The 21211-nt window shown below is 42.0% G+C and overlaps 2 protein-coding genes across 5 annotated transcripts in view; one reads left to right on the top strand and one right to left on the bottom strand.

Annotated features, from left to right (window-relative positions):
- The window catches only part of CCDC85C (coiled-coil domain containing 85C), a 110612-nt gene extending 95371 nt beyond the window's left edge, over nucleotides 1-15241 (top strand). The window contains exons 5-7 of the mRNA XM_017728934.1: nucleotides 3027-3122; nucleotides 9768-9866; nucleotides 11467-15241. Of these exons, the coding sequence (XP_017584423.1) occupies nucleotides 3027-3122; nucleotides 9768-9866; nucleotides 11467-11556 (285 nt within the window). The 3' untranslated portion in view covers nucleotides 11557-15241. The remainder of the gene's footprint in view (nucleotides 1-3026; nucleotides 3123-9767; nucleotides 9867-11466) is intronic.
- Nucleotides 15242-15335: 94 nt separating this feature from the next.
- CCNK (cyclin K) overlaps nucleotides 15336-21211 on the bottom strand; it is a 15443-nt gene continuing 9567 nt past the window's right edge. For all 4 annotated transcript variants that reach the window (XM_008629744.2, XM_017729059.1, XM_008629745.2 and 1 more), the window contains 3 exons: nucleotides 19905-19938; nucleotides 18764-18838; nucleotides 15336-16660 (listed from right to left, as the gene is read on the bottom strand). In XM_008629744.2, coding sequence (XP_008627966.1) covers nucleotides 16038-16660; nucleotides 18764-18838; nucleotides 19905-19938 — 732 coding nt within the window. In that variant the 3' untranslated portion in view covers nucleotides 15336-16037. The remainder of the gene's footprint in view (nucleotides 16661-18763; nucleotides 18839-19904; nucleotides 19939-21211) is intronic.

Genomic DNA, 21211 nt, shown 5'->3' with positions numbered 1-21211 from the left:
TCTCTTTTGTTGTGAACTGCACTGAAATCAGTGGGTTCACAACAAAAGCGCTGAAATGAAGCACCAACCCCTCTATAAAACGCCGGCTCGGTGTGTGACTGGAAAGAGCCTTCCCTGAGGGTGCAGCTGCCCAAGAAGCACTGAGTGCAGTAATGAATACTGAGCCACCCTTAGCCGTGTGTGTAGTTTACTGGTTGCATCCCATAGCTGCAAAGAGCGGGGGTGTTGGTGAGATCCTTGCTTGCTTCCCTACTTTCTTCACATCTGTGTTTGACCTTTTGTAGCACCAGCCTGGCATGGTGGGGAGGTCTCTGTGGCTTGGGGCAGTGGGCCAGTGGCGTGGCCGTGTGGTGCACTCACCATTGCTGATGATGGCACTCAGCAATTTGGACATCTCTTTCTGTTGGCTGGGGCTTTTGGCTTCCAAGCTAAGGATCAAGGATCATGCCTATTTTAGAAATGAAGTAATCTGTCACTTAGACTCTGACTGCAAGTTTTGGGTTTACCTCTTTTGCTGCATTTCTCATTCTTTAAAATTATTTTTCCCTTCTTCAGTCAAATTCTCTACCCGTGTTCAGGGGCCACTCAGTTGATTGCCCTTGTTTGAGAAGGAAGGTGATCCTTTCAATGTTTTTTGTGTGATGTGATATGATATATCCAGTATATCACTGTGTTTGCAAGAATGCTTTTATCTTGTCAGTATGGTGATTGGTTAAGTATGATCAAGCTCTTTAGAAAACATTTCTCTCTAATCATTTTTGTTTCATTTGTATTCTGTAATAATTTTGAGAGTGATTGTGATCGTGGAAGTGCTTTGTAGCTCATTAGTGACTTCAGTTATGTGAGGAGAAGCTGCTGCTGTCTTTCATACAGGAGACCTCGTGATCTACTCTAGTTTGGCCAGGAAACTGTATTTAAAATGTTGTCTGCAGCACCATCCAGCAGAATTCTTTTTAACTTTGTCATATTACTCTCAACTCTAAAAAAATATTGGATGTTAGACCTTTGCTTGGCATTTCCTGTGTTAGTTCTGAAGACGGCCATGGGAGAAGATCCATATCTAGTATGACCAAAAACTCCTAAATATTCTTCTTTCGGTTGTCATGGTCCTGGTCATTTATAGAAAGAAAGCATCTTTCATTATGAAGCCTCAGTAATTGTGCATGCATTGGTGTCTCTGACCTCTGTGGGAAGCTGATCCTGGAAGGACTCTGTTGCATTTACCAGCCCTGTGAGAAATTTGTAACCCCTTTTGCAGTCGTAAGTTGCAGCTGCATACTGGCTGGATCCAGTCCCTAGTGCTCCCTCCCCAGCCTCTGTCTTTTCTGTCTGACATTATGGACGGGGTGGCTGAGGACATGTCCCCAGGTGGCCACAGCTCCAACAAGCTGTAACCCTCTGCCACTAGGTCCAGAACCATGCCCAGCCTGTGAGTGCCTCTGCTTTCTCAGTCTGTTAAATAACCTTGGAGAATTATTGCAGGGTTAGCAAGTCTAACTTTCCTTTTTCTGAGATGCCACCCCCTCTCCAAAGGAAATTTGTGTATCACCTGCAACTCAGTTCATGAAGGTTGCTATTATGGGTAAATGGCTGTTGGTCATGATGTGGGTTTGGCACAGATCAGTGGCCAGGGCTTGAAAGGCTCCATGCCTTTTTGTCTGTAGCCTAATAGATGAGCCCATCTTTTCCTTTAATACAAGCACATGAACACTTTTATTAATAAAAAGGCCCCTACAACTTAAAACATTTGCAAGAATGAGAGCTGAGAAAGTGCCCCTCCATTGGTTCTCCTTTACTGTAAAAGTTGTGAGGCACTGGCACAGGTTGCCCAGAGAAGCTGTGGATGCTCCATCCCTGGAAGCGTTGAAGGCCAGGTTGCATGGAGCTTTAAGCAACCTATCTAGTGGAAGGGTTCCTCCCCCTGGCAGGGGGTTGGAACTAGAGGATCTTTAGGGTCCCTTCCAACCCAAGCCATTCTGTGTTTCTATTATTCTATGATTATTCTGGCACAACTAGCTTGCTGGCCTTGGCAAGGAAGGCAAAGTGATGAGACAAAGCATAAAACATGCTGTATTTTTAAACGCAGAAAAGACGTGGATGGAGTGCCTCGTGTGTTGTGTGTGAAAGCATTCCTGTGATGGTGCTACATGCAGCTCTGCCATCCTAATTTGCTTTCAGAGGCCCCCAAGTATAATAATTCTTTGTGTTTCCTAAAGGATGTGAAGACTAAATACAAGTTTGGTCAATGATTTCATTGTTGATTTCTCCTGGAGTTAAAAAGCAATGCAAAAATATTAGGGACAGGCAGGGTGCAACTCGCTGAATAAAGATATTGTGTCTCTCATAATTCAGGCTGGATGCCTGTAGGAAAAGGAAAGCCCTATGCTATGAAAAATGCTTACAAGGCTGGGTGGACAGTAGAAATCTTTTGCAAAATGTCATTTTGGCATCTTTCCCAATGGAATCCTTCGTGCAGGAGGACTGGCCAGCATTTTGGAAACGAACCCAGCCAACATTAGGTTTGGACATCTGCTTGTTTTAAGGTTGCTTTCACAATTTTCTCTGTAGCTGAAGATCGGTACTTGATGTCTATGTGAAAATGCTGCCAGAGAAGCAATGAAGTTATGCCAACTGTTTCTTTCATGAACACAGCTTCTTAGAAATGACCGTTTTATGCTGGAAAATCATCTTGTTTGCATTGCTCCCATGTCTAGAAGGATGAGTACTGTTTGATCTTGTCCTTGTACAAAGTTATCCTAAATGAACAAAAAATATTTCTTGAATCAATTTAGCTTTAAACCAGGGTGCTCTTCTGCCTGAATGCATCTAGACTGAGTGATGGTACATTTAAATGGTGTCAAATGAAGTGACTTGTGAGGAAGAGGTAGTGGTGGCTTTTGTCTTTGTAGGTGGCTAAGGGGATTGAATTTGAGACAAGCTAGTGGTCAAATTTTCTGGATATTTTCTTCCTCCTTGCTTAAATCACCCAAAGGGCAATTAACACATATCTTCTCTTATTTCCCCAGGGACCAGCTCGCATGACATCTGATCTTGCATCTTCTCCTGCAGCGGGGTATGTCCCTGTGGGTCAGAAGCCAGAGGCTGTGGTGCATGCTATGAAGGTAAGGCTGTGTGGGGCACTCAGGTGTCCTGTGTTGCACCTGAGTGGCAGAGCTGGGCATTGGCTCTTCTTGTGGAAACAACTGAACACAGAAAGTTAATACTCAGGCAGGATGTTGGTAACCAACACCTGTATCATGATGAATAAGCATTGCTTAAAATAGTTGCAGAGCTAAGCAAGATTATGCACAGCTATTTTTTGGGGGTGGGAAACATCCAGTAAAAGCTGCTGATGCTGAAGGTGTTGGCTACCCTTTGTGTTCACCAGTCCTGCGTAAGCTGGGTCTCAGGGGTGACAGTGGTGACTGAAATGCTGTTTTAAAAAGGGACACAAAACCTGCAGTTCCTACATGTATTTTGTTGTTGAAAATCCTGCAGCAGCCTTCAAAGGACAAAGATTTTATTTTATGAGGATATACAGCACACAGTGGCATCCTACCCACACAGGATGTGCATCATCAGTAGGGATTAAAGTCAGGACTGTTGACAATGGGACCATGGGAGACTGGTAGCTGAGTTAAAGGAGAAAACTTGCACCATGATTTCACAGCACCTCTCAGGTTCTAGTGACCACCCATTAGCAGAAAAAGTGTAATTCCCCAGTGCTACATGTTTAAGTAGTTAAGCAAGAGACTTCTGAGTATCTAAGAGACACAGAAGCACAAATCCTTTACAAGGTGCCATAGGGATGGCTGGAAAGTCTCTTAACTAAATTAGTCTTTGGTTGAAATATAATGATTTATAGATTCGGATTTGCTGAAGCTGAAAAATTTTGTACAGGGTTAAAAAGCTTTCATCACCTCAAAGGAGGATTCCTGGGTGGCTGCTCTGGAGCTCAGATCCCTATGGTCATAGCTGGAAAAAAGGTCCAGCAGTGGCTTCACTAGCTTGGATGATCTTAGACCTGGAGAGAGATGCTTACAAAGCTCTTTGCTTTGTACCTTTCCACATCTGACAGGTAGATAAATGGCACAGATGTTGCTCATAGTTTTGATCTACAAATTCTCTAAATTTTCTAATTTTTAATGTTTCTAGCTTAGTATATCGTGCCTGTCAAGGGTCTCTTGGCTCCAGGACAGATTTTGTGATGGTGGTGGTGATGGTGGTAAAACCAACAAATGTCAGAAGAAGCAGTGGTGTGGCTGGCAAGGATGTTGGTTCAACTGAGCAGTTCCAAGATCCTAGGAGGATATTGAGTGCCACTATTTCTGAAGTAGTTATTAAAGGCAGAGAAGTTTGGTTTGATTTAGGTCTAATTTGAATTTAAATTATAAATGATCCTTCAAATTGAAAATCTTGATTTTTCAGCTTTCTTGAGACTTTATACATCCAGATTGTATAACTCCTATTGATTGATTGTATAACTACCTAAGACAAGGATGTCCAGCATGGTCAAGGATTAAGAAATACCTTTAGTACAGCTTTTGCTTGTTCCCAAAGGAGCTGACCACACAAGTGGCAGTTCACTTGCTGACATGTATTTGTCCTGTGTTTTTCAACAAGTTTCTTCTTTGCATATTGTGAATGGCTCTGTGCTATCAGAAAGCTCCATCCTGTACTATGCTGCAATGTGCTTGTGGGTGACATTTCTCCTGTATGTATATATATATGTATATATACAGATGGATCTGCTAAATGTTGCCTTGCAGAATGTTGCAAACTCATGTGAACCTTTGTTTTTCTGTCACTTTGTACTGACTTGGCTTTGATTGCAATTAATCATCCAAGCCCTGATGCAGTCCAGACTACTGCTGCTGGCTTTTTCTTCCCAAACAGTGGGGTTCATACCTTTCTGCTCCTGCTCTTCATTGCATTTGGCGAGGTGGTGGTGAGGGATAGTATTAAGCAGAGCTGGTAGCATTTTTAAATTACAAGATCAAATACTTATGAATTGATTATGATCATATTCTGGGGAGTAATTAGTTTCCTATTTGCTTTAGGAATTACAGGACTGAATTTTTTACTAAAGGCAAGAAACATAAATGGTTTTAAGATGTGGTTTGATAAGCTTATGAAAAGGATTGAAAATTAATGAGGAAGATTCTTGGAAACTGGAATTAAGTTTGGAAGGTCTGGCGCAATGATTCATTTAAAGGAATTGAAAGGAAGTTGGATGACTGGTTGTTTGCACATATTAGTAATCCTTCTGCTTCAGAGCTTTGTGGATTCCTAGAAAGGGCTAGAAGAAATTCAGAAGAAATTCTCCTCTGTGATTTCATAGTTTGGCTGGTGAGGTGCACTTCTCTGTCTCCAAAACCGTGGAAAGTGTCACGGCTTGAGTGAGGAAGCAGGTGACATAGCAGTCACATCTCATGGGGCGTAAATGATCTCACGTGATGCGTCCTGCTCACTTGCTTGAGGTTAAAAATATTCTCACATTTGAAGTGAGGAGGAAATTCTCCTGTAGGTCAGTGTGGCAGGGAGAGATGAGAAGGTGTTTATTTTTCCATCCTGTGGCCCATTTCCAAGGATCATCGGGAAATTGAAAGATTGAAGAAACTGGTCATGATCTCAATCTCTCCTCCTCTCTTGTGGCACAGTGAAATAGTGGCTATTAGTCTCCAGCCGCAGATGTTTTTTTGGCCACATCATGCTGTAGCATATGGAGTGGGTCTTATTTGCACCCTGCAGAGCTGGGTAGCTTTTCCAGTGCCAGCCCCTGCATGTGGGAAGCTGGATGCAGCTGCTGCCTTAGACCCTCACCTCCTGTGATACACATCATGACTCTCTTGAGAAGAGAGCAGCCTACAAATGGGACTTTGACTATACCACAGCAGATATTGGAAAAAGCCCTTCTTGGTTGAGAAAGGAAGTCCTTATGGCTCTAGCAGGCCAGCTCCTTACTGCAAGGAATGGCAAGGAGAGATGGAAGGGCCATGAAGATGATCAAGGGGGTGGAGCACCTCTCCTATGAAGAAAGGCTGAGGGTGCTGGGGCTGTTCAGCCTGGAGAAGAGAAGGCTCCAGAGGCACCTTATAGCACCTTCCAGTCCTATAAAGGGGGCTTACAAATAAGAGGAAGAGGGACTTTTATGTCACGTAGTGACAGCGCAAGAGGCAATGGTTTCAACTGAAAGAGGGCAGGTTTAGATTAGGTGTTGGGAAGGAATTCCTTACTGTGAGAGTGCTGAGGCGCTGAAACAAGTTGCCCAGAGAAGCTGTGGATGCTCTTCCCTGGAAGTGTTCAAAGCCAGGCTGGATGGGGCCCTGAGCAACCTGATCCAATGGATGGTATCCATGCCAAACCATTCTATTATTCTATGATTCTGTGCAGTTGGCTCCACTTGTGGAATGCTTGCATGCAAATCTGTGCATCACAAGTGATAAGGCTGCAAGGATGCATCTCTGTGCCCAAGCAAAAGTCACTGAGGGGCTGTCCACTTCATGTGGATCTGCAGGACTTCTGGACTGCCTCTATCTGCACCCACATACGTAATATCCCCCAGGCTTTTTCCTTGGGATTTTTCTGCCAGCTAAATTCTATCTATGTGGCTGAAGTGCTGCCTGCAATTTAGAGTAAGTTCTTCCTTGAGTGCATTTAGGATTTTCTTTATTTTTCCTTCTCAAATAGTTTTGTTTGCTTGCACCTACTAAATAAGGAGCAAGATGACAGGTTGGCACTCCTAACAGCTGTTTTTGCTAACAAGAATAAAAGGTACATATGCTACAGCTCAGTATCTTACTGAACATCAAAGCACTTTTCTTAGGAACTGAACAAACCTGCTAAAGACCTGGGAAGGTGATGGGGAGACAAATGTAAGAGAATGACATTTAGCCTATAACCCAGCTGCCCCCACAGCAGGAGCCTGGACCTCTTCCATGCACATAGAGCTATCAAGCAGGTGATCATCACTCCCACTAATTGTGGATAAGACAGGATTTGGCTTTCCAAAACTAGGGAAAAATTCTAGCAGGGCATATGGACTGTTTCCTTGCTGAAGCAGGATGCTGTGTTTCCCAGTGCTGTGTCCAGTTGACTTATGAAGCAACAAAATTAGTGAGGTTTCCACAACTTGGAAAGCATCCCTCAATCCCACAGTGCTTTGTGTTACAGGAAGGAATACCTCAACTTTCAGCTTCCCTTCCAAAGCTTTACTATTGTCATTCAGACTCTTTAGTGATGTTTTTTTTGATTGAATACTTGTTGTTTCTAAAATATGTTTATATCTTGGCCATATGGGGTCAGTACAGCAAGTCAGAAGGGAGGTGGATGTGGTGGACTGGGTGGCTTTGTGGTGACACTGCCTTGCTTACAGACATCAGTGCGGTCTCAAAGAACCCTGGAGGTGTTCCCCAGTTTACTTATCAGTAGGGAGAAAGCCAGACAAGCCAGCAAGCCCACTGAGAGCAAGGTGAAAATTGTTTTCAGGAAGTGGCATCCCTATGCAGAAGAGCAGCATTTCCCAGTCTAGCCCCATCCTCCTGCATGTGGAACAGCCCCATGCCCGAGTGGAGCAGGCTGCTCTCACTGGCTGGCATTTTACCCAGGGAGATAACAAAGGGCTGCTGTGTCAATGGAGGACCAAGTACTGTCAGTGCAGCTTGATGAAAAGCAAAAAGGAGGGGATGGCATGAGCCACTTTGAGCCTGGGGTACATTTGTCTGTTTTCTTTAGGCTCCTGGGTTGGGAGGTGGCAGAAATCACAGAAGGACATACCCCAGTTTCTTAGACCTACACTGAATGCAGTCCTTGAACTTTAGCTGATCCATAGATAGCTGATGTGAAGGCATGTCCCAGTGGTGTAACTGGAGGAACATTAACCTGGTTCTTCTAAATGGCTGAGGAGGTGTCTGGCAGTATCTGAGAATAGCTGGGCCTGGGTCAGCACTAAGAAAAGGCCTTCCTGTCTTGCTTCAAGAGGTTATTTAACTCTTCAGAGTGTATTTTCTTCCAACATGCCTTTCCTGGATAGGCTGTTGCATTTTATCACTATGAATCCCATTTTCCCATGCCCAAGATGCTAACGCATCTTTACAAAGTGCTTAGCCAGACACGGGTTGAGCCTGGGAAGCAGGATGGTTTCCAGAGTAAATGAGATTCAGAAATTAAATACAAACATAACTTCCATCTGATCATCTTTCTGCTCCAGCTCTGCCTGGTTAACTCTATTAAAAGACATTTCCACTGAAAGAAATATGCTGTGACACCTTTTCACACCTCCTGGACTAAGGAATGTGGGTTTAATTTAAGCACAAGTTGCAGAAAAACAGTTTATTTTAGTCCACTGAGAGTCTTGTGCCTACAAGATGGATGGCTGTTGAAAGCAGAGGCTGGGGCTGATGTGATCTTTAACTAATCTCCCCCATGGTTGTCCTTGACACTTGCCCTGTGGACACAGCCATTGTTTAGCTGCCAGCCAGGCAGCCCTGGTGTTCCACGCCAGGATGTGATCCTGCAGGCTGCTGGCTTTGCAGCCAGCATCGGAAGCACACGGGCTCCAGACAAGCAAGTTCAATGTATGAGTCCAGCTGGATCAATAATTAATTCCCTCCTCTTTAGCAGAAAATAGAAGCTCTCTTTGTCAGCATGTACATGCTTTTTGCATCCCTCTTGCCCTTCCTGTCTTCTTAGAATGGATGTGGATAATTCCTATTGGTGCAAAGACTGGTCCCAAGTAGGCTGTGGGCCCTAGGAGAATGACCTATTTTTGTTTGTAACACAGTTTGAGTACAGCAGGATTGCTGTGCTGAAGCAGACCTGGGGATAATCTTCTCTGCTATCCCATTTCGTGGAGCAGCCAGTGCTGTATATACCTCAGCAAAGGCTGGAACCCATCCTAGCACTGCATCTGGCTCTGTATCTCCCTAGGATGTATGGGAATATTTATTCCTACAACTACGCTTGTACTCCTTCATATGTGTGTGGATGCATCGTGGTGAATGAGACCATGTGCTGTTTGACGGCGTTGGGTGGTTGCAGGAGCTCTGACCCTGCACACTGAGCTGACCACCTGACTCATCAGTGGTGAAGCCCTGGGTGAGGTGTGTGAATCAGCACAGAGGCAAGAGTAAAACCTGGAGGCTCCTGTGCTGTGATATGCCCACCTTGTGTGAGATGCCTGTGTGGAGGAACTGTTGGAATGCATGTGGACGTGACAGAGGGGTATCCTTCAAGTCAGTGTTTCCAGCTGGAAGTGAAGGCTGCCTTTACCCCAGGCAGTCTCCTTTCTGTGAGCAAGGGACCACCTGGCCACAGCTGGGCACTGCCTCCCTGAAGGAGCTCTGTGGGGGTGGCCAGGGCAGTGGGATGTGGCAGGCTAGGGCTGGCTCCCACTTGAGCTGCTCTAGAGGTTTGGGGTGTGGGCAGCACATTGGTGAGGCACAACATCATGCTTGTTGGGGTGCTGCCTGGAAGGTAGGGCTATCAGCAGCCTTCCTGGAAGAGATGCACTTGTGGGCACAAGCAACTTGCTGCCAATGGTCCCCAGGACTGTGGCAGCAGCCACACCATGGAGGTGGTGGGACAGAGGCAGGACATGGCTGGGGAAACAGGGAGAACAGAGGTACCCAGCTTGATGTCATGCTTGTCTGCTTGTCTTGAGGCTTTGTGAATCCTGCCAGTTTAAATACTTGTTAATGAATTTTTTAGAGACACAAATAATTATTTGAGGATCATAATGGTTTTGTAATATTGGGGTTTTTTTGTAGGTCCTTGAGGTCCATGAAAATTTGGACAGGCAAATGCAAGACAACTATGAAGAAGACTTAAGTGAAAAGGAGAAGGCAATTGTTCGTGAAATGTGCAATGTAAGAACTCCTCCCAGCAACTCTCGGGGTTCCTTTTGTGGTCTTTTTTTAGAAGTATGAGGGAGCAGGGATCTGCTGTGTGTAAGCCTTGTGAGGTGCACAGGCACAAGGGAAGAGTGCTGACCACTGTTCTGGGTAATCTAAGTGCCTTGTTCACTGCACAGAGCAGCCTTTGCTCAGTTGACAATTCCCACTTCACTGCCTTTCAGGCTGTGGAGTAGCTAGTCTAGCTGAACAGACTAGCTGGACTAGCTGGACTGAGCAAGAGGCTCTCCCTGTCTAGGAGAGTCCTGTTAGCAATTGTCTCCACCTGTACCCTTAAGGACTTGGTTTGGGCTAAGCAGCAATTGGTTGCCATCTTTAAAGCTGTACAGCTTGAATGGGTTTGAGCCTAAGCCACATGGTAATGTCAGAGGGAGAATCTTGTCTGGAGTCATTGAACAGCATCATGATCTGTGGGGTGCTATTAACACTGCTGTCATTTTGGGCAACCACACTGTTAACTGAGCTGGCCACATCCTGTACAGCGAGTGCTCGTAGCCAGCCTCTGCTCTGCGGTGTCTGCTGTCATTGCACTGCCTCCAGCCTCCAAGCACCTTGGCCATGCTCTGGCTTTGAACAAGCTTTGGGATTTCTGCTGGAACACAGCCCGAGCTGCCTGTCACCTGCAGTTGGAGATGTGCTGTTCAATTGCCCAAAGCAGGGAGGAGGATGCTTGTGAGCCTTCTTTTTTCGAAGCCCACATAAGAGGACAGCCCAGGTGGCATCATTTAGTGCCTTCCAGCAGTTGAGAGAGGCCTAATGCTCTGTTTAAATTCCGAAACCCACCTCAACCCTAAAAACAAGGCGTAAAGAACACAAGTGCACCTTGCTGAGCTAAATCACTGTGAGCATCCTTGGCAAGGGCTGAGGCACTTCACTTTGATTGCTGGATCCCTATAAGCAAAGGCAAGACCAGAGTAAACGAGGGCCTGCTTTTTAGGATATTTTGTCTGCTCAAAGTCCCAGTCCCTTGTAGCTATGCTGGGGGAAAGGTAAAATACTGTAACTTTACCCTCCCAAACTGACTCATCTCTATTTGTCTATCATCAGCTGTTTTCTCTTTAAATATTCATTTCATGTAGATTCAAGGCAGCTATAAAGTTTTTTTCAGTTTATTTTTTATTTAAATAGTGGCCCTAGAGTGATAAAATGTATGTTTTTAGAAAGTAATGTATATATAATTTTAATCATTATCTTTTTCATTATCTTTTCTGTTCATGGTAGCATCTTTCCTGTAAGCATGGCAGGGTTGACCTACCATTGAACTTAAGTTCTGAATCTAGTGTATTTGTTTTATACTATTACCCCAGGCAAAAACGGTTCTAATTTCAAGAGAGACTAATTAGAAAAATGCATCAATGGTTTTTTTCCCTTGGAAACTGGTGCACAGATGCCATCCAGTGTCCCTGCTGAGAACTGCAGCCCAGCTCTAGGAAAGGGCTGGTTTTGTCTTTCAGACTGCAATTAAAAAAATATTACCATTCCTCAGTGGCTTTGTTGTTTGGATTTTTTTAAATTCCTGTCTTTCTCTCCCCCAACCCTTTATTTTTTCTTACAGGTTGTCTGGCGAAAGCTGGGTGATGCTGCGAGCTCCAAACCCTCCATCAGGCAACATCTGTCAGGAAACCAGTTCAAGGGGCCCTTGTAGGAACACTGTCCTGGTGACTGGAAGTGATGGATTCTGTGAACACTAAAGAGGCAAAACTCAGTGTTTCTGGCTGCCTGTTCTTTGGGAGTTGGGGTTGAGTTTTTTCAGGGTTTCCTTTTTTCTTTTTTTTTTCAGCTTTTTTTTTTTTGGTAACAATAGTGTAAATATGGCAGCTAAAGGCCTGATTTCCAGGCTGTGGTGCTCTGGAACTACTGTTCACTGGGTAACCATCCAATAATGCCAGACTTGCATAATTTGTATTGTAGTTCAAACCTGCTTTGTTGTAATGGTCTGTTTGTAGAATTAACTAACTCAAGAGAATTTCTAAGAGGAACAAGAAGAACCCTTAACCTGCGGAGAAGTCACCATTTGTATTGCTCCTGTCCACCCGCTTGTCAGTGATTCATAGCTGGGTTAGTGGCTCCAGGCAGCCAAGGAAAACACAATTCCAATTCATTGGCTTACTGCCTGCCAAATTCATGAGCTGCTAACTCTCTTTTTGGAGGTCCTTATTTTGAAGAATGACATGAAACTGTTTTCACAAGGCTCTGTGTAAAATACTGAGTGGCAAGCTAAAAACACTTTACTGCCCTACATTGTATGGTGGTACTCATCACACAAGTTTACATAAAGGTTCAAGACTCTGTATCAGGTGTTAATGAACAATTTTTCATGATCAAATGACACAAGATTTCTGCAGTCATGATGTGAATGAAGTCACTTAGCCACACACCAGTATTCCCTACAAATGCGGCAACACTTTTCCTGTAAAGCTTTCACTATGAAATAATTCAGCAGAAACTGCTATCCTGACAATGCTTATGGCTTTCACAGGATCTTCAAGAGCAGCTCATCGTTCACATAAGGAAGATTTGGGTGGGTTTTTAAAATGTTCTTGCTGGATCCCTCACCTATACTGGTTCCTGTGTAAGGTAACCAAACAACAACCTTGCAGAGCTGAATAAAATACTCCATGAACACGGGCTGTCGGGTGAGACTACTTCCTGCCATTCAAGCTTTATTTTTGTCAATGAACCAAAACAAGTGGGTTTTTCCTTCTTCAAATGGTTGTATATAAAACAATGGGACTTATATTTTGCTATTGTGGAGTAGCTGCCTGTGTAGTTGTAAGAATTTGACTCCCTCCTTTTCCAAGTTGTCACAGCAGCTGTCCCTGTATTTCATTAGATGTTCTTTCCCAATAGTCCAAGGAAGCGGGGCTTCGTTATTAGAACTCATTGGTGTAAAATAATTTTAAAGACAGACATGTGAAAAGATCAAAGCCTCCTCTTCAAAAGTTGCATCGATTTTAGTGATTAGTTGGAGGATGTAATGACCTCAAACACCATTACTTTTTGTTCTCTGCAAGAATCAGTCACAGATACAGACAACTGTATTAGCTCGACAGGTTCTTCCTCTAAATTAGTTTGTTCTACCAGTTGAGTTCTTGACTTGTGGTATTGTATTAACACAGAGCACTGATACAATACCAAGGAGCCCATGTGGCAACTTATGAAAGGTAATTGGTCCCGTGGTGTACAATAAACTATAGCTGCCTGGCTGAAGAATTTGCAGTGTCAGAGCCGAAACCTGTAACCAGTAAAAAAATAGAGAAGGAATACAACCAAAATACACCGTAACCACTAGGAGTAAGTAAGTATTCATTCAGTATTCATTGCAGAAATGTAAATTTAACAGTTGAGTTGGTTATTTAAAAATAACCAAGAACCACCCACAAAACACAAGTGCATACTCTCACTCACACACCCACCAATAGATTGTTTCTTACTACTGCTCAGTCAGTGAACACTGGGCTAGATAGCTCTCAGTCTAATAGTATTTCCATTCCATGGAGTCTGGAAAAATCCATTCTAGAGTCTGACTGTCTCCTTTAAGATACAGCATCTCTAGAGGACTCTGGATTTCCTCCTCTTTGCTCTTTAACCTCCAGTTTCTAGTCACCATTGGTGATTACTTGTCTTCCTTCTGTACAATTTATACCTTGAGATTCTGTACCAGAAAAGGTGATGTAAAGCAGAGCATCATTATTCCTTAACATTTAATGTCAAACAGAGGGTTACTTTAATCTATCTGCTTAGCCCGTTTTAACTTTGGTGGCATCTGATTGCTGGATTAAGCAGAGTTCAAGTATATTTGGAACAAAGTTGATTTATGCCAGTGAATTTTAACTAAAGCAACACAAATGTTCCCAGCACTTGGAGAGAGTTAACCGTGTTCATGACATGCTTACTATTTAAGGGGTATATGAGGCTATTAGCAGGTCTTCTAGATAAGATAAGATAATTTAGATATCAAGATAAGAGCTATACTAATCAGATTACTAGTCTCACCACTATGTGATTCCCATTCAAATATTCCCTGCTATCAAATCTCTCTCAAAATCTATTCAATGACTTCAAGCAAAGCTTGTTTTGTTCCACCTGCACATCTCACCTACAAGGGAAGCAACTGCAGTTGAAATTAGCCCTGCAAACCCTGAAGAGCCAGTTTACAGGGTAGGCAGCAGTTCAGCTGAACAACCTTCATACTCGTAGGGTACTGCCCTTTTTAAAATTTTATTTGGCAGCATCATTTTCAATGTAAGACATGCATCACTGATTTTGCAGAAGAACATGACAGTGCTGTACCTTGGGGTGTTACTGTTCAGGGGTTTTTAGGCTTGCTACTCTTCATACTTAGCTCCATTTGAGCTATAAAATGTCTTCCTGGGGTAAAATGATGCTCAGTGACTTTACAGGATGACTTGGGTGCTGAATTTTCAGCTGTCTAAAAAGATGTTTTATACACATATTTAAATTCACTTACCTATGCGCTCAGTATTCAGTGAAAACTACCTGAGGAGCTTTGTACATTAAGTTGGAGGGGAGCATCCCTTGAAATAGTGGCCATTAAGTTAATATATTTGGGGCAATAGCCCAAGATAATTTCCTCAAGATTGAAGCCCTGGGTTCTGCAATCCTCTGGCAAAGAAAGCATCTACTGTTTACAAATGGACTTTGCTTGCTTAAGGAAAGTAAAATCACATCCTTGGCTTTTGTTGGAGTGACTGGAGTAAGCAGCATTTCCCTAACAGTTCCTGAAATGCTGCAGTGTAAGCAGCTTCAGTTGGCTCTTTGCACCTTGATAAGACTGCTGAGCACAACCTTGTTTGAGAATGGCACATTTTTATCCAAATATTAGATATTAAATGAAATCAGTGTTAAAGTGACCTTTTATCTTTCTAGAAACTGGGGGGGAAGAGTACTACTGATCTTTTTCAAAGTGCATGACTGTAAAGTGATAAAATTGTATATTTTTCATAATGTGGGGAAAGTCTATTTGTGCTGCTTTAGAAATCAGTTTAAAGTTTGATTTCTGTTAAACCTGTGATCTTACAGCCCTGCTATATTTTCTGTATATGATTTACAAAGAACTGGAAAAGTTAGCACCTGCTGTTGTGTATATAGCAAAATTCTTTAGACCTTAGCACGCGTTTTTACCTATTATTGAACCACTCTGGCTTTTTTGGGGAAGGAAAGTAATAGTACAGTTTTTTTTGATAATGTGTGTAAAACATTCATTTGAAATATTTTAGTAAAAATGAAGTAAGAGATTGATTGTGATAGTGTATACTTCTAGCTGATAAAATAAAATACATTCTTTTTAAATAAACTGATGAATAAGATTTGGGAGACCACTGCTGAACTATCTTGGAGTAAGTATCTTGGAGTAACTATAGTTATGAACTCTGAACTAATATGAAAAACCTGGAAATCCACTAAATTCAGAATCAATTTTATTTGGGTAGAGTGAACAAAGTAGTCCCATTTATAACTATGATGTACACCACAGTAGGCTGTTACATTCAGACTTTCACACTTAGAAAATATATATATTATGTACAGGAATTTGCAAATAGGTGTAAACATACAATATTTTAAGATACCAGTACATTCCAAACCAAAACTATCAGCAAGGCAAACACCTCAAAATTATTCCAGTCAGCTAGCATTCAGAATCTCTCTTAAATAAAGCAGCTTTTATGCTTGACATCGTGTTGTTTTACTTACTATTAAAAATGAAGTTTCTTATTATAGATCAAATATCATAGTATCTGGCTATTTTGATACTCAAAAATAGGCACTGATTTCTAGAAGGAAATTTTCTTCTTACTGATATAATTGAGCCAATATGGCTGGTTTTGCTAGTACAAAGTAATCCAGTGCTGGAATAAGTCAAGACAATTTAAACTTAAGTCAAATGTATAAAGTTAGAATAGATACTGCAAAGCTGATTAAAATCTAGAAGCCTATATAACTCACCATAAACCATACTGCAAACAGATCAGCTAAATTTTCATTTAATCTCATTTCTTCATCTAAATTATACAGATTGCCCTCCTCTTCATCTTTACAATGTAGATTTTGGCTGTCTACTCCTGCCTAGTCAACAGAAAGGTATATCGTGCAAATTACCTCATGCTATCTCATCCATGTAGCACGTCCAAGTCCTGCTACAGGTGGCATACCAGGTGGTGGAATTGGAGGTGGTACAGGTGGCTGTCCACCTGGGGGAACAGTAGGAGGGGGATAACTAGCTGGTGGCATTCCCAGCCCTGGAGGTGGATGAGGTGGTACTGCATGAGTTGGAGGCAGTCTTGGAGGTGGGAAATTAGGGTTGTATGTAGGTGGAGGAGGATATCCAGGAGTAGGAGGTGGAATATTGGGTGGGGGGAAAGAAGCAGGGGGTGGAGGTGGAACTGGTGGTGGAGGGTTGGGAGGGTAGACATGAGGATGATATGGTAGATGAGCTGGTGGTCCATAGGCCGGTGGTAAAGCTCCGTATGTTGGTCCTTCTGTTTTCATCATCGACTGGAGACTTTGATAACCCTCCCCTGACATGTAAGAATTTGTAGTAGACATCCCTGTAATATAACTGGTGGGGGGTGGGGGCGGGGGGAGGTGTGGCAGAGGTGGAGGTTGATGTACTGGGGCAGGATGAGCAGGGGGAGGAATCTGGACCTTTGGCATATCTACTGAGTCCACAGTAGTAGATTGCTCTGGCTCTCCCATTGAAACTGCCGTTGTCAAAGGCGGCTTGCGCTCTGGAAAAGAAAATTTTGTTTATTTTTTTGAAGGATAGTGGCAAGAACAGCTTCTGAATACTTCGTATTTTTCTTCCAGTTAAATTAGCAAAAGACAACTCAATTCTCTAAGTCTCTGAATGCCATATGGGATCCAGTCAGACCTCCTCAGGTCACTAAAAACTGACTAAGCTGCCTACCAAAACTTCAAGGTCAGCTTTTCCCATTCTTAAAGTCATCTTTCCTATTACTATTTCTTTATAATTTAAATATTGTTGTACAATCAGCAGAATTAATAGACTGAATGGATGGAGTCAGAACTAGTGGATTTAAAGTCATGAGATTCATGATACCAAAAATCTTTAGATCAGTGCTTCCATCTTCTTTAGTCCAGGCCTCATTTCTACCTCTTTGGTAATCCAGAAGGTGGCCTGGGATTACCCTCTGCACTTTACCTGCCTCCCAGATTGGGAAATATTATTTGAGAACACAGGCCAAAGTCTCAAGTCTTTAACACTCAGTTTTAAACCTGTTTACCAAAGAAAGAAAAGAAGAAAACCAGAAGGTAAGGAAGAAGGGCATGAAATCTGATCAGCTTTGTCCCACTGATTAATTTCAGTGAACTCAGTACCTGACACTCTGGAGAAGTTCATAAAAAGGTCAGCATTTTACAGAATTATACCTAGCCACTTCTGGAACGAACATGCTTTAAGCTGTCTTCTCTTTAAATAAGAATAGGTTTTTTTTCCCCTCTTAATGCAGACATTATGAAGTAAGTAATACCACTATGATGACTAATCTAATAGCAACCTCTCTGTATGGTCAGAGAGATTATTAAAACAACCAACAAAAAAGACATCTTGACATTCATCTTGCTTGTATATATAAGCATCTAAAACATTGTTAAGAAAGAAAAGCTCCTAAGTTAAGTAAGAGAAAGCTCATACAGGGCAGTCTTTTCTAGTGGCATACTACACTGCCACTGTTAAACAGAATTTGAGATAAATCCTCCTCCTGGGTCACTTGGTCAATATGCATGCTGTTTTCACCTGGTTTTTCCACAGAGCTGCTATTTATTTTGATAAGGTTGCAGTGCTTATACAATTACATCCTTATATAAACAAACTCCAAAGGAAAATTTCAGGTAACAGGGGAAATAAATCCATTACCTGCCTAAGCAGGATTTTAACAGTGAAACTGTGCCCTAGGAAAGCCACATAATTAAATCACACAAGGTGTGCATGCTGGCTGTGGTACCCATGATTTCAGTGACTTCTAGCTCCAAAATTGTAGCAGGCAGTAACTTCCTCATTTGTTCATTTTCAGAACCATTCTGGATGCAAGATGTGCATTCAAGATCTAACAACTGAAGGAATAATGAGCATGGTATTTAGAAAAACTTCGTTCTTAATTAGATTTTAACAAATGAGAAAAACTGTCCTACTATATTTCAGGGCATTGCTTTTCTCTCTCCTAGTTCCCTGTTAGAAGCTGTCATCTTACAGTTACATTATGGACCATGGTCTGTGAAATATTTATGTCATATTTAAGGGTCACTGGAAGGACAGCTAATGCACCAAGGCGCTGGGAAGCACATTTTTACAACAGTACAGTGTATTTTGCAAACGTAAGGCATGTGTGCAGTATTAATGTTCTCTGGCAGAAAAAAAGTCCTCTTTTGAGGTACAGCAATGAAAGTATCCCCCTTACTGTTTGGAAGTTGCACACCTGCAGAATTCCTGTACTACAGATACAACTTCTACAGGACAGCTGAAAGCTCCTCTAGTAATCTAATATGGCATTTACCACCCTTTTGAGATCATGAAGTCCCTTTTAGCCTGCTATTAACAATTAGTTTTAGTCTTTTAGACCTTTAACAGTTGCAACTTTGTTTTGCCTTTATCCACCTAGTATAGTCTTGTTTCCATCCTAAGTTTTTACTTCTGTCTGGAAAGCCTGTGCTACTATGATGAAATTCCCTCTAGAGCTTATCAACCTTTTATTTTTACCTGCCAAGCTGATTAATCAAGGCAACAAACCCCTGCCCCCACACCATTACTACCACCTGAATGAAAAGCAAGTAAGTTAACAAAAATAAATGTGTTTAAGAAAATAAAAGCTTACCTGGAGGTGGATGTGCAGGAGGTATTGGTGGATGTGAAGTTTCAATTTTAGGAATTTTAGATGGTGGCGGTGGTTCTAAAAAACATTTGTCAGTTTGTGATTGGTTATTGCTCTGCAATATTTTCCAAATTCCAACTCTGGTCTCATGCAAATGATTATCACATCACATTACACTATGCCAAAGTACCATGGAAATCCTATTTACTAGGTATGTTTAATAAAGAAAACTAAAATCAACACCTTTGTATAAATAAAGTGGCATCAAGTATCACATCCAAGTCTTCCAAAAGGACGTATGCCTACAAGTTCAAGTGATTTTGTAACTAGAGACAAACTGTCCCAATAACAGTATGTAAGTGAAGATGAGCAAGTATATGTTTTCTAGCCCAAAACTTATAATTAGTTGAAACAGCTCTCAAAAGAAGCTGACCTATGCTCTGCTAGGGAAATGTGTGTCAGAAACCAAACAAAATAGCAGCTGGACAGGAGAGAGGAGGGAGAAGAGACAGCCCACTGGAATACATCTGCAGAGCTACAGGGGAAGAAGTGACAGACTTCCTTAGGAAGTACATCCTAGCTATCCTGAACTACTTTGTTCCAAAACAGCAAAATGAAGAAAAACCCCCATACAAACAAAAGAACCAGATACGGTCACTGCAGTGAGCCTGCATTTCTTAAGATACACTATGTATTGACACAAAATGGCTTTTAGTGGAAGCCATGCCAACAACCAATTACAAACACTGCTGATTACAAATTACAAACACCAACATGCTTACTGTTAGTGCAGCTATTTAATGACATGGTACCTTCAGTCACTTCAAGGCCTCACAGCTGGCTGAGGAACTACTCCCAAATGATGCATGGAGTTATACACTGAAAGATGACTAGTTTAGCAAGACTTCTACTGAACAGACTCTATTAAGGGACTCTTTGGGCACAGTTATACTCAATTTTTTTCAAGTTTTGCAGTTAGGAACATTGTAAAAACAGTTATAGTGTATCTTTAAGGTGCATTATCACAATCAAAATAGTTTTAGAGCTGCCAAGCCTGTAAGCAAACAAAGTGCACGTCAGCAAATTACTTATTCTGGTTTAAGCAGTAAAATAGAAGCATCGTGAATAGAATATTAGTATTTACCTGCTGCCTTTGTTTCTTCTTTTGGAGATACAGCCTGTTTGAAAAAAAGAAAAAGAAGATAAAAGTAAGACCACTGCAGTCAGTCTCTTCTCCCAGGTAGTGACAGGACAAGAAGAAATGGCCTCAACTTGTGCCAAGGGAGGTTTAGATTGGGTATCAGGTAAAATTTCTTCACGGAAAGATTTTTTTAGGCATTGGAACAGGCTGCCCAGGGAAGTGGTTCAATCACCATCCCTGCAGGTATTCAAAAGATGTGTAGATGTGGCAGTTGGGGACATGGTTTAGTGGTGGACTTGACTGTGCTGCATTAACGGTTGGAGATGATGATCTTAAAGCTCTTTTCCAACCTAAATACTTCTATAGTCTCTTAACAACAAATGCAAGACAAACACTGAACAAAGTCAAATCACACTGGGAAAGCCCAGCTTAACTGGCAGAATGAAAAGACTGGAAAAATAGCAGGTATTTTATATGCAGCATTTCCTGCTGTTCCCACTGTTGAGTATTACATCTCATTTAATGTATTTATCATCCACTGCTCATATGTCATGGTCCAGTACACTGCTCACTGAGCTGAAACAAGAGGCTTGGCCTCTGTTCCTGATTCTTCTTTGACCTGTCACTCAACCTTTGCCAAAATCCCTTCAGGCTCTTATGCTTTATTTACCAGGACAGGAGGGCAGTGAAAGTGTTGCACAGCATAAAACATTTCAGAAGCCTTCAGATGGAAAGCATTGTATAAAATCTAAATGTTATGCCAGAAAAAAAATGTATGCACACTGAACAAAGCCCACAAACCCTCACATCATCCTTCCAGTCACAAGTTTTTGGCTGGGTTTTTTCTTGTTTTGTTGGTTGTTGTTTTGTTGTAGTCCTTTTAAATAATCACAGATAAGGGAATAAGAAAAATCTTCCCAGATTACACAGTCCCACTGAGATGACTATTCGATGGTTTCTGAGAAAAGCAGAGAATTTAACTGAAATTTAAGTACAACTATATTTAAAATGAATGATGAAGGTCAGAGGGGTACAGTACATAGCTCCTCTGTCTTTTCAGTGAAAAGGTTTTAAGGGACTGTTTTATCTCCAGCGGCTTTACCTTCACAAAATGTTCCTCTGTTTCCTTCACTTTCCACAGCAAGAATGGACACACAGTTCAATCCAACTTGAACAATAACTTTTCCTTAATTCTGATGGATATTCTCAAAAATTTTGCTGTGTAATTTCTGCCTGCTTGAGGCAACCTCATTCTTATATTCCTTTGACAGTCATTTCAATTTTCCAGACACCTTCCAACTGCTTTCCTG

Source organism: Corvus brachyrhynchos, unplaced genomic scaffold, assembly GCF_000691975.1.
Source record: "Corvus brachyrhynchos isolate BGI_N302 unplaced genomic scaffold, ASM69197v1 scaffold1, whole genome shotgun sequence".
In the NCBI taxonomy this organism is placed as follows: Eukaryota; Metazoa; Chordata; class Aves; order Passeriformes; family Corvidae; genus Corvus; species Corvus brachyrhynchos.
This window is presented reverse-complemented; position numbering and strand designations above follow the sequence as displayed.